Genomic DNA, 14,087 nt, shown 5'->3' with positions numbered 1-14,087 from the left:
GTCATAAACCAGCTTCAGCATTATGCACAAAGCCAGAGAGACAGGTGTTATTTCTTGTTGCTTTTGTGTTTGTTGTCCCTGGTATTGCTTTTGCAGTACAACTCTGCACTAGTTACTCTACGTGGCTCAATGGATATGGTCTCCCAGGCATGCTGGGTAAAGCACCCGGACAGATAAATGTTTAGTATGTTACTAACAGACAGCACCGACAGGACAATATCTTCTTTAAAAGCCTTTATGGGAATATGGGTTCTGACCCAAATCATCCCAAGTCAGAAACCCTATTTCAATAAATGCTTTTTAAAGAAGATATTGTCCTGCCAGTGCTGTAACATATTGGATTTGCTGATGGATGTGGCCATCATGTGACTCACACTAAATCAAAGATTTGTGCTCTGAGTGCGCTGACAAGAGATCATTTGGATAAATGTTTAGTATGTAGCATGGCATTCTTTAAATGGAGCAATTTACACTCCACTCATAACCAAGTCCCTCTGCGTAGAGATGTATACTCCCCAACATTGTATTTGAATACATTTTAACATATACCTGCATTTTCAAACATACTTTTTAGGGTTCCACAAGGAAAGGCTGGGGAGGGTGTGATGTACAGACGCTTGGATCCCACTCATTGGTGGTGAGGTCTCTAGAGAAGCCAGGGAAGTGGTCTCTATAATGAAGACCAAGCAGTGCAGGATTAGATCCTAAGTTAAGATGTAACAGTACATGTTAGTCGGGGCTAGAAAACTGAGCAGCCTGTTGTATCAAGGAATGATATTGAAGTCAGTACCGCCAGTACAGCGTTACAAGATTTATATTTAGGGGTGAATGTTTTCAGGAGCACCCCCCACAGCCTGGCATTTTGACCTTGTGCTTAGGTTAGAACCCTGTTTCCAAAAAAGTGTAAAATATAATGAGAAACAGGATGAGATAATTTGCAAATCATTTAAACCCTATAATTGCAAAAGTACAATTACAACATATCAAATGTTGATAATTTATTGTTTTCTGAAAAATATATGTTTGTTTTGAATTTGATGCCTGCAACATGTTTAAAAAAAGACTGGAAAAGTTGTGTAATGCTAAAAACAACAGCCGGTGGAACATCTCACCAATTGGCAACAGGTCTGTAACATGATTGGTTATTGAAAGAGTTGATCCCAGAGAGGCTGGGTCTCTCACATTCGGGGATATTATCATCTACAGTAGATAATATCATTAAAAGATTCAGATAATCCATAAAAATCTCTATGCAAGGAAAAAGGCCAATAGCCAATAATGGATGACCATGATCTTTGGACCCTCAGGTGGCACTGCATTAACAGACACGATTCTATAGTAGAAATCACTGAATCAGGAATACTTCCCAAAACCATTGTCTGGGAACACAGTTCTTCACTGCACCCACAAATGCAAGTTAAAACTCTGTTGTGCAAAGAAGAAACCATATTTAAAGGTGATCCAGAAACACCGGCACCTTTGTGGAGCCCAAGTGAAGTGGAACATTGTCCTGTGATCTGACCAATTCATATTTGAAATTCTTTTTTGAAATTATGGTCTCTGCATCCTCCAGGCTAAAGAGGAAAAGGACCATTCACTTGTTATCAGCACACAGTACAAAAGCCAGTATCAGTGATGGTGTGGGGATACATTAGTGCACGTGGCATGGGGAGCTTGCACAGCTGGGAGGGCACCATCAATGCGAACAATATATAATGGGTTTGGAGCAAAATATAGCACCATCCAGATGACATCTTTTTCAGAGAACATTTGGTACAATATGACATCAAAAAAACAACAAAGGAGACCCCAGAAGTGTTGAGCCGCTGGAATTTTATATCAAGAAAAAATGGAACTGGATTTCACTTTCAAAACTCCAGAGTTAGAAGCGGTGATACATCACAGTGGGAAACCCCTATGGCCCTTGGCCACCTTTTTTGAAACATGTTGCTGGCATCAAATTAAAATAAGCACATATTTTTCAAAACATTTCTCAGTTTCAACATTTGATATGTTGTCTTTGTACTGCTTGCAATTAAGTACAGGTATGGGATCTGTTATTATTATTAAAAATCTTAAAAATAATTGCAAATATTGAAAAAGAATTTCCTTTTTCTCTGTAATAACAAAACAGTACCTGTATTTGACCCCAACTAAGGTATAATTATACTTATTGGTGGCAAAACAATCCTATTGGATTTATTTAATGATTTACATGATTTTTTTTATAGACTAAGGGGTCTATTCATTAACCCTTTTACTGCCAGCCATTTTGGTCAAAGCGGAACTTGTATTGCCAGACAGTTTTTGAACATTTTGCACTGTTTCACTTTAGGGGCCTTTCCTCGGGGGGACTTTTAGTTTACCAAGGAAAACAATATATCGTTTTTTTCAGAACAACCTAAGCTTTCAAAATATGGTAGAATTTTTGTGTAATTCCAATTCTGTAACAATATATAGGCTTCTAAATGTCTAAAAATGCAAAAAAAATCAAATTTTCCATAATATAATCACACATACTAGAAACAAAAATTATTTTATGCACGAATATACAACTGATTTGGAAAGTCCCATGTCTCCTGAACGTGCCAATACCAAATATATATAGTTTTATGGAGATTTCTCACTTGTATAGGTCAAAAACTCCCAGCAGTACACTACCAAATTCCCAAAGCACTGCTCCAAAAAAACTGCATACTTTGGATTTCAAGGCCAAAATTCCACTAACAGAAGGTTTATCCCAGAAAATTGTACATTTTTGGAAAGAACAGATTCTGGGGAATACAGAATAGGCACAACTGTCTGTCTACTCCAAACTATCAAGTCGCAATGCTTTCCTAAAGTTATTGGTTTTTATCAAAATTTGTGATTTTTTTTAAAAATCGCTTCAAAGCTTCTAGTCTATAGTATCTTATCTCCTACAGGTCATAAAGTAACCAAATAAAACACCCTAAATATGAATGCCTGGGGTCCACTGAACAGTTTGATGCCCAATATGTATAGGTTTACCTAAGTATGTGGCATGTAGGGGCCCCAATGTGAACATACCCCCATATGAACTGTCATTTCTGTCATTTCAGCTTCTGCAAAATCAACACATTTACATCATTATATGTGGGATGAAGCTAGTAAAAAGTACGCTCACCCCAGAAAGTCATATATTTTTGGAAAGTACACATTCCCCCGAATCTAAAATGGGTACCCATGTCTTTCTACTCCAAAGTACCAAGCCGCACAGCTTTTCTAAAGTTAGCAATTTTGATGACATTTCCAAAAATCCCCTCAAAGCTTCCACTTTGAAGCATCTTATCTCCCACATAGCATTAGGTACCAAGATAAAACACCCTGAATTTGAACGCCAGGGGTCCACTGAACAGTTTGATGCCCAATATGTATAGGTTTACCTAAGTATGTGGCATGTAGGGGCCCCAATGTGAACATACCCCCATATGAACTGTCATTTCTGTCATTTCAGCTCCTGCAAAATCAACACATTTACATTATTATATGTGGGATAAAGCTACAAAAAAGTACGCTCACCCCAGAAAGTCGTATATTTTTGGAAAGTACACATTCCCCCGAATCTAAAATGGGTACCCATGTCTTTCTACTCCAAAGTACCAAGCCGCACAGCTTTTCTAAAGTTAGCAATTTTGATGACATTTCCAAAAATCCCCTCAAAGCTTCCACTTTGAAGCATCTTATCTCCCACATAGCATTAGGTACCAAGATAAAACACCCTGAATTTGAACACCAGGGGTCCACTGAACAGTTTGATGCCCAATATGTATAGGTTTACCCAAGTATGTGGCATGTAGGGGCCCGAATGTGAACATACCCCCATATATACTGTCATTTCTGTCATTTCAGCTCCTGCAAAATCAACACATTTACATCATTATATGTGAGATAAAGCTACAAAAAAGTACGCTCACCCCAGAAAGCCATATATTTTTGGAAAGTACACATTCCCCCGAATCTAAAATGGGTACCCATGTCTTTCTACTCCAAAGTACCAAGCCGCACAGCTTTTCTAAAGTTAGCAATTTTGATGACATTTCCAAAAATCCCCTCAAAGCTTCCATTTTGAAGCATCTTATCTCCCACATAGCATTAGGTACCAAGATAAAACACCCTGAATTTGAACGCCAGGGGTCCACTGAACAGTTTGATGCCCAATATGTATAGGTTTACCTAAGTATGTGGCATGTAGGGGCCCCAATGTGAACATACCCCCATATATACTGTCATTTCTGTCATTTCAGCTCATGCAAAATCAACACATTTACATCATTATATGTGGGATAAAGCTACAAAAAAGTACGCTCACCCCAGAAAGTCATATATTTTTGGAAAGTACACATTCCCCCGAATCTAAAATGGGTACCCATGTCTTTCTACTCCAAAGTACCAAGCCGCACAGCTTTTCTAAAGTTAGCAATTTTGATGACATTTCCAAAAATCCCCTCAAAGCTTCCACTTTGCAGCATCTTATCTCCCACATAGTGTTAGGTACCAAGATAAAACACCCTAAATTTGAACGCCAGGGGTCCACTGAACAGTTTGATGCCCAATATGTATAGGTTTACCTAAGTATGTGGCATGTAGGGGCCCCAATGGGAACATACCCCCATATGATCTATCATTTCAGCTCCTGCAAAATCAACACATTTACATCCTTTATGTGGGATAATGCTACAAAAAAAGTACATTCACCCCAGAAAGCCATATATTTTTGTAAAATACACATCCCCCCGAATCTATAATGGGTAAATATTTCTTATTGCTACAAAGTACCAAGCTGTAAAGCTTTCCTAAGTTTGCAGATTTATATGACATTTTCGAAAATCGCATAAAAATGTTGCAATTTGCCGCATTTATCTCTCACAATTTCTTGATAAAGATCAGATAAAGACAAATCACCCCAAAAAGGAACACCAGAGGTCTACTGAACAGTTTGATGCCCAATATGCATAGATATACCAAAGTCTGCGGTATGTACTGAACCCAAAATGAAAATAGCGCATAAGGATTTCTCGCCTGCCAGCTCAGCTTTTGCACACAGAGCCCCCTGTCAGTGTATTATGTGCCAAAACTTCCCCTAACCATACAGTGACCCCCACAAAACCATATATTTTTGGAAAGTACACATTCTGACAAATCCAACAAGGGTAAAGAGTCCTTTCTACACCAAAGTACCAATCTGCAGAGCTTTCCTAAAGTTATTGGTTTTTATGACATTTCAGAAAATTGCCTAAAAATGTTGCAATTTGTCACATTTATCTCACACAATTTCTTGCGTACAAAGGCAAATCACCCCCAATAGGAACACCAGAGGCCTACTGAACAGTTTGATGCCCAATATGCATAGATATACCAAAGTCTGCGGTATGTACTGAACCCTAAATGAAAATAGCGCATAAGGATTTCTCGCCTGCCAGCTCAGCTTTTGCACACAGAGCCCCCTGTCAGTGTATTATGTGCCAAAACTTCCCCTAACTATACAGATCCCCCACAAAACCATATATTTTTGGAAAGTACACATTCTGACAAATCCAACAAGGGTAAAGAGTCCTTTCTACACCAAAGTACCAATCTGCAGAGCTTTCCTAAAGTTATTGGTTTTTATGACATTTCAGAAAATTGCCTAAAAATGTTGCAATTTGTCGCATTTATCTCACACAATTTCTTGCGTACAAAGTCAAGTCACCCCAAATAGGAACACCAGAGGCCTACTGAACAGTTTGATGCCCAATATGCATAGATATACCAAAGTCTGCGGTATGTACTGAACCCAAAATGAAAATAGCGCATAAGGATTTCTCGCCTGCCAGCTCAGCTTTTGCACACAGAGCCCCCTGTCAGTGTATTATGTGCAGTAACCCCCCCTAACTATACAGTGACCCCCACAAAACCATATATTTTTGGAAAGTACACATTCTGATGAATTCAAAATAGGTAAAGTTATTTTTGTACACCAAAGTTACACCTGGCAAAGCTACGCTAAAAACAGATCAGGAATACTTATATAGGGATAAAATGTGATAAAACCACAAAAATTGTGCAAATCAGTGAAACAACAAAATAAGTTACATGACAGTGTAATTAGTGGCCAGAATATCTGATCCAATAGTTACGCTGTCAAAATAAACAGTTTTTAGGTAAAAGAAAATAAAAACAAAGTGGTAAAATGAAAAAAAAAAAAAAAAAAAAGCAAAACAAAAAAAAACCAAAGTGTTTGTGTATACATGTGTGTACATGTGTAAAAGTTGTGTGATAGTGTGTAAGTGTGTATATGAGTGTAAATAAGTGTATAAAAGTGTGAAAAATGAAAAAAATAAATAAATAAATAAATAAAAAAATGCTAAAATGTGTGCTGTAAGTGTGTGTAAATGTATGTAAGTGTGTATAAATGTATGTAAATGTGTGTATAAGTGTGTAAAAGTGTGTAAATGCAATAAAAAAAAAAGTCCTTACCTGTTCCTGAAGACCGATCGCCTCCTTCGTCATTTGGGCCGGCGCTGGGGGAGAGGGAGGAAGCAGGAAGCAGCAGATGCGATGCGATCGCATCTGCTGCTTCCTGGAGGGTCCTGCGAGCGATCGGCTCGCAGGACCCTGATGACAGCCCCCCTGGCACATTGCCCAGGGGGGCTGTCATTGTTAGAAGCCCTCTGCAGCGGCGGCACATGCCGCCGCTGCAGAGGGCAGCGCTTAAACGCCAACGACGTATGAGACACGTCGTTGGCGTTTAAGCCCTTTTACTGCCAGCACGTATGCCATACGTGCTTGGCAGTAAAAGAGTTAAAGTACGAGTTTAAATCCCGAAATGGAAAAAATTTGGATTAACGATAATTTCTAATGATTGCAAATATCACGAAAATGCTTACGAAAAAATCGTATTAGTCATGATAATATCGTATTGGCGATCCGAAAGTCACAAAATTTTCGTATCTGAACAATCGTAAATGGCGGGAAAACCCAGGGAACCCCAGGCCTCGATCATTCTGGATAACAGGTCCTATACCTGTATATCTAAATGATTTGCAAATCTTCCTTTTCCCTTTTATTTACATTTTATACAGTGTCCCAACTTTTTTGGAAAAGGGGTTGCAGTAAAAGATGCAGATGTCATAACATGCACAACCAGCCCATGTACCAGTGCCCTAAGTATGTTGTACTGTTTGTACAGTCAATGTCCCAGACATCCATTAATCACACAAGTGAAACAAGCACAACATGGTTTCCTCCCTCGCGTGCAGTATTAGGTTCACCTCTGCTTCCTGTTTCTCCTGTCTCTGTGTAGGTTGGGTGCAAATTGAATCTGGTCAGTAAAATGCTGCAAAGGGCTGTGCTATTCAGGCCTGGAAATCCCTATGGGGCTTCATACTGAGTAGAGTATTTATACAGGAAGCCACTTTACCGCACCAGCTGTATGCAGATTTGAATGTGCGCAACAGAAAACCACAACAGTTACAATGTGAAATAAATATAGATAGCTCAGTATAACATATAAGCAATCGGCATGAACACTGCCTTGCAAATACTCACATCAAAATTCGTTTTTTAATGTGACATTATTTAAAGCTAGATGAAATCTTCACAAAAAGTTAACAAAAAAACTGAACTTTGTTTTTGCACAATTATTCAGATTTTAATATTCTGTAGAGTTTTTTTTCTAGCAATAACAGCATTGGGTCTTTTGGGGTAGGAATGTACCAAGTGCATTGTTCCAGATATATTTGCCCCTATTGCTCAGGTTAGTCAGATGGTGTTAAAATGTTATACTTGCGCAGCTCCACTGTTACTACTGCTTACCACCCATTCTTCTTTTTAACAAGATGCCCAGTCCTTGATGATGTAAAGCAGCCCAACAGCATGAAGCCTCCACCACCACACTTCCCTGTAGCTATGGCTCACATATTGCGTGACTGGCCCAATAGAATGATGTCTACTAAAAAAATATCTTGGGCAAACGTATATAAGAAGAACAGTAATACCAAACACTAGGCCACAAGCAACATTGGAGTGGTCAAAGGATAAAAAGGCAAATGACCTACAATAACTTAGGCAAAGCCCGGGGAACTTGATTTCTAGCATAGGGGCTACCTTTCTATTTCTAATAGCAACTAGTCAGGAATTAGCTTTAAACAGTCAGCTACAAGTTAAAAAATTAAGGCAAAGCTCCTGGGGTTAGTAAATGATCCCCCAGGAGTGCACCCTGCTTTCTTTTCCTATATATGTATTAACTGCACAACTGTCATGCAACTAACCCCAATCTACTTCAAAAGAATATTGCATACTTACCCTGTAATTGCTGTAAAAGTTGGCTCTGTGTGTGTGTGGGAGGATTATATATTTATACAACAAGCATAAATACTTACATTTTTTTGAGTTTCAGTACTTTGAAATTCACAGAGAACAAATACCAGTGTACAATATGCTGAAAAAAAGGCAGAAAGAATTGGTTATCAATGTAAAGGCTTTACAAGGCACTGTATGCTGTATGTACACCCCAATATTTGCAAATCTAACATGCTCAAATTTGTTTTTCCATATATAGTATTGTTTGTATTTATTTATATAGATATAGATATATATATACTGTATATACTCGAGTATAAGCCTAGTTTTTCAGCACCCAAAATGTGCTGAAAAAGTCACCCTCGGATTATACTCGAGTTGGGTGCCATGGGTCCCTCCAGACTAGCACCCTCTGTCCTTTGTGTGCAAATTTGGCCACCTGCAACCAGACCCTCCAGTGCCCTGGCCTAGGCTCCCACTAGCAATACTTCTTTCCCCTTACATCCCTCCGGGACAAGGTCTGCTGCCAGTTTGCCAGTGTGCAATGAGTGTGGGGTAGTACTCATATTGTTTTTGTTGACCCTCTTCTCCGCTTAAATAAATATTGAAAAACATATACCCCACTGATGCCTCAATTAATGTAATTTTATTGGTATTTATTTTGATTATTGAAACTGCAGTAGCTGCTGCATTTCCCACCCTATAGGCTTATACTCGAGTCAATAAGTTTTTCCAGTTTTCTTAGGTAAAATTAGGTAACTCGGCTTATACTCGAGTATATACGGGTATATATATATATATATATATTTTTTTTTTTTTCCCCTCAATTTATTTTATGTGGTGACACAGTTGGACTAGAATCAAATCTCCCAATATTGGCCTAGGAATGCATCCTGCATCCAAGCTACAGTATCTGATGCTACTGAAGCCATATGAAAACCACTGATTCTAATTTCTTCTTTCAGAGAGACATCCCTGTTGGACATGGCCTCAGCTTCCCCTATAATAGTAGTCAGTGTGGTTGAAGGATTACTAAACTGTGCTGCAAACATTTTCCCAGAAGGTGAGATTGTGCACCAGTCTATAAGACAACATGTGGGGCTATAGGGAAATATACTCTAGGCAAGTTTGTCTGAGAGCAAAGAAAAAAAAAACCTAGGTCTTATTTACAAACACTGTGATGTGCAATTTTTGGTTGCAATTCGCCATATTTTTTACTCAGTGAAGCGCTTTTCTCAGAATTCCAGTGTAAATTTCATAGTAGGCACCCGGCTCTTGCACTTTGCAGCAGATGTTTTTATTACTGCATTGTGTGTAAATGGTGTAATTTCTGGCAGTAAGGTTCAATTATGACGCTGGAAGTGCATTCACTTAGGAAAAAGGTATTTGTATCTATGGACGCAAGCCACTAAGAGCATTCTGGAATTACCAGCAGATCCAGTCTAGGGATAATTCCATGTCCATAACTAACTGATAATCTTCCAGGCAATCTACCATGTACCATTCACATTGATATCCTTTCAAGCCTTCCTTGAAAATATCAGCTGTATCTTCCATTACAGCCTCCTTCAGGGAGACATTCCAGTTACTTTCCCCTTGTAAAAACACTTAAAAGACTGTAGCTGAAACCTCCTTTATTCTGATTACAAGGTATTATGGGGAATAGAATTATGTTTAGGGACAGTAACATTAAGATTTTTTTATTATACCTCAGCATTACTAGAGATCATATTTATTTTGCAGATGTAGATTTTGGGGTTTCTGAGGCTTACCATGAAACGTCCTCTGTCCTGCCAGCACAATGCTCAGGAATTAAGAATCAGGAATGGCCAAAAGCAGAAGAGACTGCACTTCCACCATCCAATGTGTCTGAAAACACAGAAAGGTAAGAAGCAACCCAATAGGACCCTTTAATTACAGTCTGCTGTATGGCAGGAGGTAAAATCATGGCTACACTGTGCCCACCAACACTACATGTCTTGCCATTTTTTTTTGGTTTGAGGTGTGAAGCTCAGCCAGATCACAGATGCAAGTTCTTTTTAAATGACCACTCCATGTGGCCCTTAGTGCTCTTGTACTTGTATCTTTGTTGTCTATAGACCCTGTTCTAGCACATCCATGTACCTGTTTACTTGTCTTTCAGTGTCTCTGAAAGTTTGACTGAATGGGAAGAGCTGATAAAGTTCTCCACTTCAAAGGCACTTCCTCCTATTGAAGAGAGTTATTCCACAATCCAAAAATCAGAAGGAAGTCCCACCACTGTGCGTAAAGGTAAGAGTGCAAGGCAACACTAAAGATATATTGTCATATCCCTGCCTAGATGTCCTCTGGTAGCGAGCGACCCTATCTTGTGTACAGTAGTCTCTTGGTGATCATAGGCAAGAGTAGTGGGGCTGCAGTAGTCTGAAATCTTTCTAAGACTAAAGATGTGGAATAAACTGAACTATTTGCTTCTATAGTTTGTGGCACCAATACCAACCCCTCTTTGCAGGGCAATAGAATTTGCAGACTTTCCCAAAATGAGAAATATGTAGTCTGTGTGTGTAGAAAAATGAACATTCTGATGAAACTGGTAAATTAAGCTCCATAGTTGTGGGCATGGTCCTGCACCTGCAGTTGGATGTTCATGCATAAAAGGGAGATCTACAAGGGTGTTTTTGCCATAAGGACATGTAAGAAACTTGTTCCAGGCTCCCCTCTATCAGGGCGGCTCCTGCAGTTTGCAGTGCTGAAGAAAATAATGTTTTCATTGTGTATGGTGAGACTACTTACTGGTACAGGTGTGGGATCCTGTCTGGTTTCCTGTGTATCCAAAATGCATTGGGGGTCCACAACCTGCTTCCAAATCTGGAGAAACCTGTTCAAAAGCTATGATTTTGAAGAGTTGATTGTAGTCACCCTCTTACCTTCCATCTGATGTGGAAGTGATGGTAGGAGGATGCAGAGCTGGTGGGAATTTTAACCCTAAATATTCTACCTGACAGTCTACTAGATCAGTGGTACATTAAATTATATTTTGGTGCAGTGCTTGGGATTTTAATAGAACCCCTTTTCCAGCCAAATTTAAGATCCCACAGACTTTTTATTAGGGACCCCACACCTGTACACAAGTAAAAGCTAAAACTGAAGTAACTACATATGTTGGTATTTTTTTGCTGTTTCAGTGAAGAGACCAGCACCTCAGCGTCCCAACATCCCTCCTCCTGTTCAACCTCGGGCTAATCCGGAAACAGCAGAGAGTCATAGTAGCCCAAAACCAATCCCCCGCAGAAGTATGAGCGGCAGTCTAAAGGTCCCAAATAAGCCCCCACCACACCCACCTCAAATAACCAAAAGCTTGGGGGAAGGTGACATTGAACCACCAACAAAGAGTCCACCTCCAAGACCACTTCCAAGGAATCGAATTCAGTCGGCAGAAAACTAAAGCCTTTTACTTACAGACCTACTGTAGAAACTGCTTATGTCACATCATGCCCAGTTAATGTACAGTATATGCCAAGATGATACTGTTTTCTTGTGTTGCGTGTAAATGAAGCTACTTGTTGCCATATGGACGCAGAGGTTCATATAACAACTGAGGCCATCATTTTGAGTTTAGTTAAATATAGATTGCCCCATAAATTAATAGATAATTGTTCCAAACACTGTTGTCATATTTAGATTTGAACATAATCAGCACAACTGCATTCTGTGTGAACCAAAGTTTAACAACACCTGTATTGTCCAACACTTCCCATGGCAGGGATGCTGATACCAGGTTGTAGTGTTTTTAAAAAAAAGTAGGTCAGTGCCACCCCCAGGACCCTGAAAAAATTATATATTTTTTGTTTAAAACTTAGCATTTTTATGGCTATAAGCAAGTGCTTAAACGATTACTATAACCTATTGTTCAACATAAATGCAACGAATAGCACTTGTGCTGAACATACTTTTTGTCTATTGGTTTATTTAAAGGAGAAGGAAAGGCAAAGTCACTTGGGGGTGCCAAAATGTTAGGCACCCCCAAGTAACTTGAATCGCTTACCTTGTACCCCGGGCTGGTGCCCCTGTTAGGAGAAAACAGCACCAGCCCGGGGTACCTGTAGCTCTTCCTCCTTCTGGCTTCGTTTTGCAACGACTAAACGACAGGCGCATGCGCAGTATTTAACAGAGAAGTCGGCTTTTCACTCTACTGCGCATGCGCCTATTGTGTTAGTCTTAGCGAAACGAAGCCAGAAGGAGGAAGCGCATTGCTCCAGGTACCCCGGGCTGGTGCTGTTTTCTCCTAACAGGGGCACCAGCCCGGGGTACAAGGTAAGCGATTAAAGTCACTTGGGGGTGCCTAACATTTTAGCACCCCCCCAAGTGACTTAGCCTTTCCTTGCCCTTTAAGATTTTAGTTATTTCTTGAGTTACACAAGGGAACACAGGGAAACTAAAGCTGCTCCATGTTTGTTCCTTGTGAGGTAGAAAATTAGTATTTGTATACAGGTAATATAATTATGTTTAGCACAAGCCCTATTCATAGGGGATGTACTGCCTCTGTAAGGAGTACTTTAGGCTATATGAGATAAAGAACAGCAAGCTCACTTGAGGTTTTCCACCCTAGACAACGGACCTAGATGCGCCCTAGGTTGTGTCACACGTACGTGTGTGTGACATCATGTCCTCTGGGAACCAGCAATCTTTCAGAACCCTCATCCCTCCTAGCTCCGCTGCTGAATTTGGCCAGGTACATCTGGCACTGCTGGGGAGGGTTTCCAATTTTAAAAACTTTAAAAAGTTATCAATTATATAGGCACCCAAGAGCAACCCCCCTAATGCTGCCGCCCTAGGCACAGGCCTTTGGGTGCCCATAAATAAATATGGTCTTGACTGCTGGATGTAGATGTATAAACAAAAGACACCCCCGACTTTATCTAAGATCAACCCACAAAATCTGATCAAAATCTCTTATAGTTAAGCCCTAAAGCACTGTTGACTGCTTTGGCCCCAAAAATGCTCAGCCTTGAAAAGTGTCATCCATGGGATGTCAGGTTGTGGGGGTGGCATCGCTGCTTTATATTTAAAAAAACCACAAACTGATGACAGTATTACTTTATATATCCTATCATATCCTGTTTACAGCATCCGACTGGGCCCACCAGAAATCCTGACACTTGGAGATTCTCTGGTAGGTCAGTCTGACCCTGCCTGTGAATACTGGGGATTAAGCAAAGGAGTAGTTGGAGGTGTATTCCTAAAATTATTATTATTTAGTGCTGGGAGACCCTTAACTGTCATAGTAATGAAAGATAGATTAATTTTAGCAATGTTATTCGTTAAATCCCACAGTCATATATTCATTTGATAGAGCATAGAAACAGATGTCCATGTCATTATCCATGATCATACTGCTTGTTTGTGACTGGTGTGTCTTTGCTTGTCACTACTGAAATGTGTGAGGTAATACTGGGCAGCCATCTTGCCTAGGGGCAGCCACCTTGCCTAGGAGCAGCCACCTTGCCTAGGAGCAGCATGGGTGGCTGTGATATTGTCACGCATTACATAAGTAACATTGTATTTAAGTGTAATTAATCTCTAAACAAACATGGGACTGGTGCCTGTGTCAAGCACAGTTTACTTCTCACAGAATGGCTTTTAGAAATTATATGCCACACAGCTAACGGTACAGTAGGGATAACACATAATATATGAATATATGGAGCATTTAGAATGGGAGTCTTTTCCACTGACTGTGACATAGATATTTCAACTTGAGACACTAACCTATAATAGGATAGTGATGGGCTGTGACACGGAAGCTT

At 39.8% G+C, this 14,087-nt stretch overlaps 1 protein-coding gene across 1 annotated transcript in view; it reads left to right on the top strand.

Annotated features, from left to right (window-relative positions):
• Positions 1–12,225, top strand: part of sh3bp1 (SH3-domain binding protein 1) — a 40,807-nt gene extending 28,582 nt beyond the window's left edge. The window contains exons 15-18 of the mRNA XM_031901089.1: positions 9,267–9,364; positions 10,045–10,186; positions 10,445–10,572; positions 11,466–12,225. Of these exons, the coding sequence (XP_031756949.1) occupies positions 9,267–9,364; positions 10,045–10,186; positions 10,445–10,572; positions 11,466–11,725 (628 nt within the window). The 3' untranslated portion in view covers positions 11,726–12,225. The remainder of the gene's footprint in view (positions 1–9,266; positions 9,365–10,044; positions 10,187–10,444; positions 10,573–11,465) is intronic.
• Positions 12,226–14,087: the final 1,862 nt, after the last annotated feature.

The sequence above is a fragment of the Xenopus tropicalis genome, chromosome 4 (assembly GCF_000004195.4).
Source record: "Xenopus tropicalis strain Nigerian chromosome 4, UCB_Xtro_10.0, whole genome shotgun sequence".
In the NCBI taxonomy this organism is placed as follows: Eukaryota; Metazoa; Chordata; class Amphibia; order Anura; family Pipidae; genus Xenopus; species Xenopus tropicalis.
This window is presented reverse-complemented; position numbering and strand designations above follow the sequence as displayed.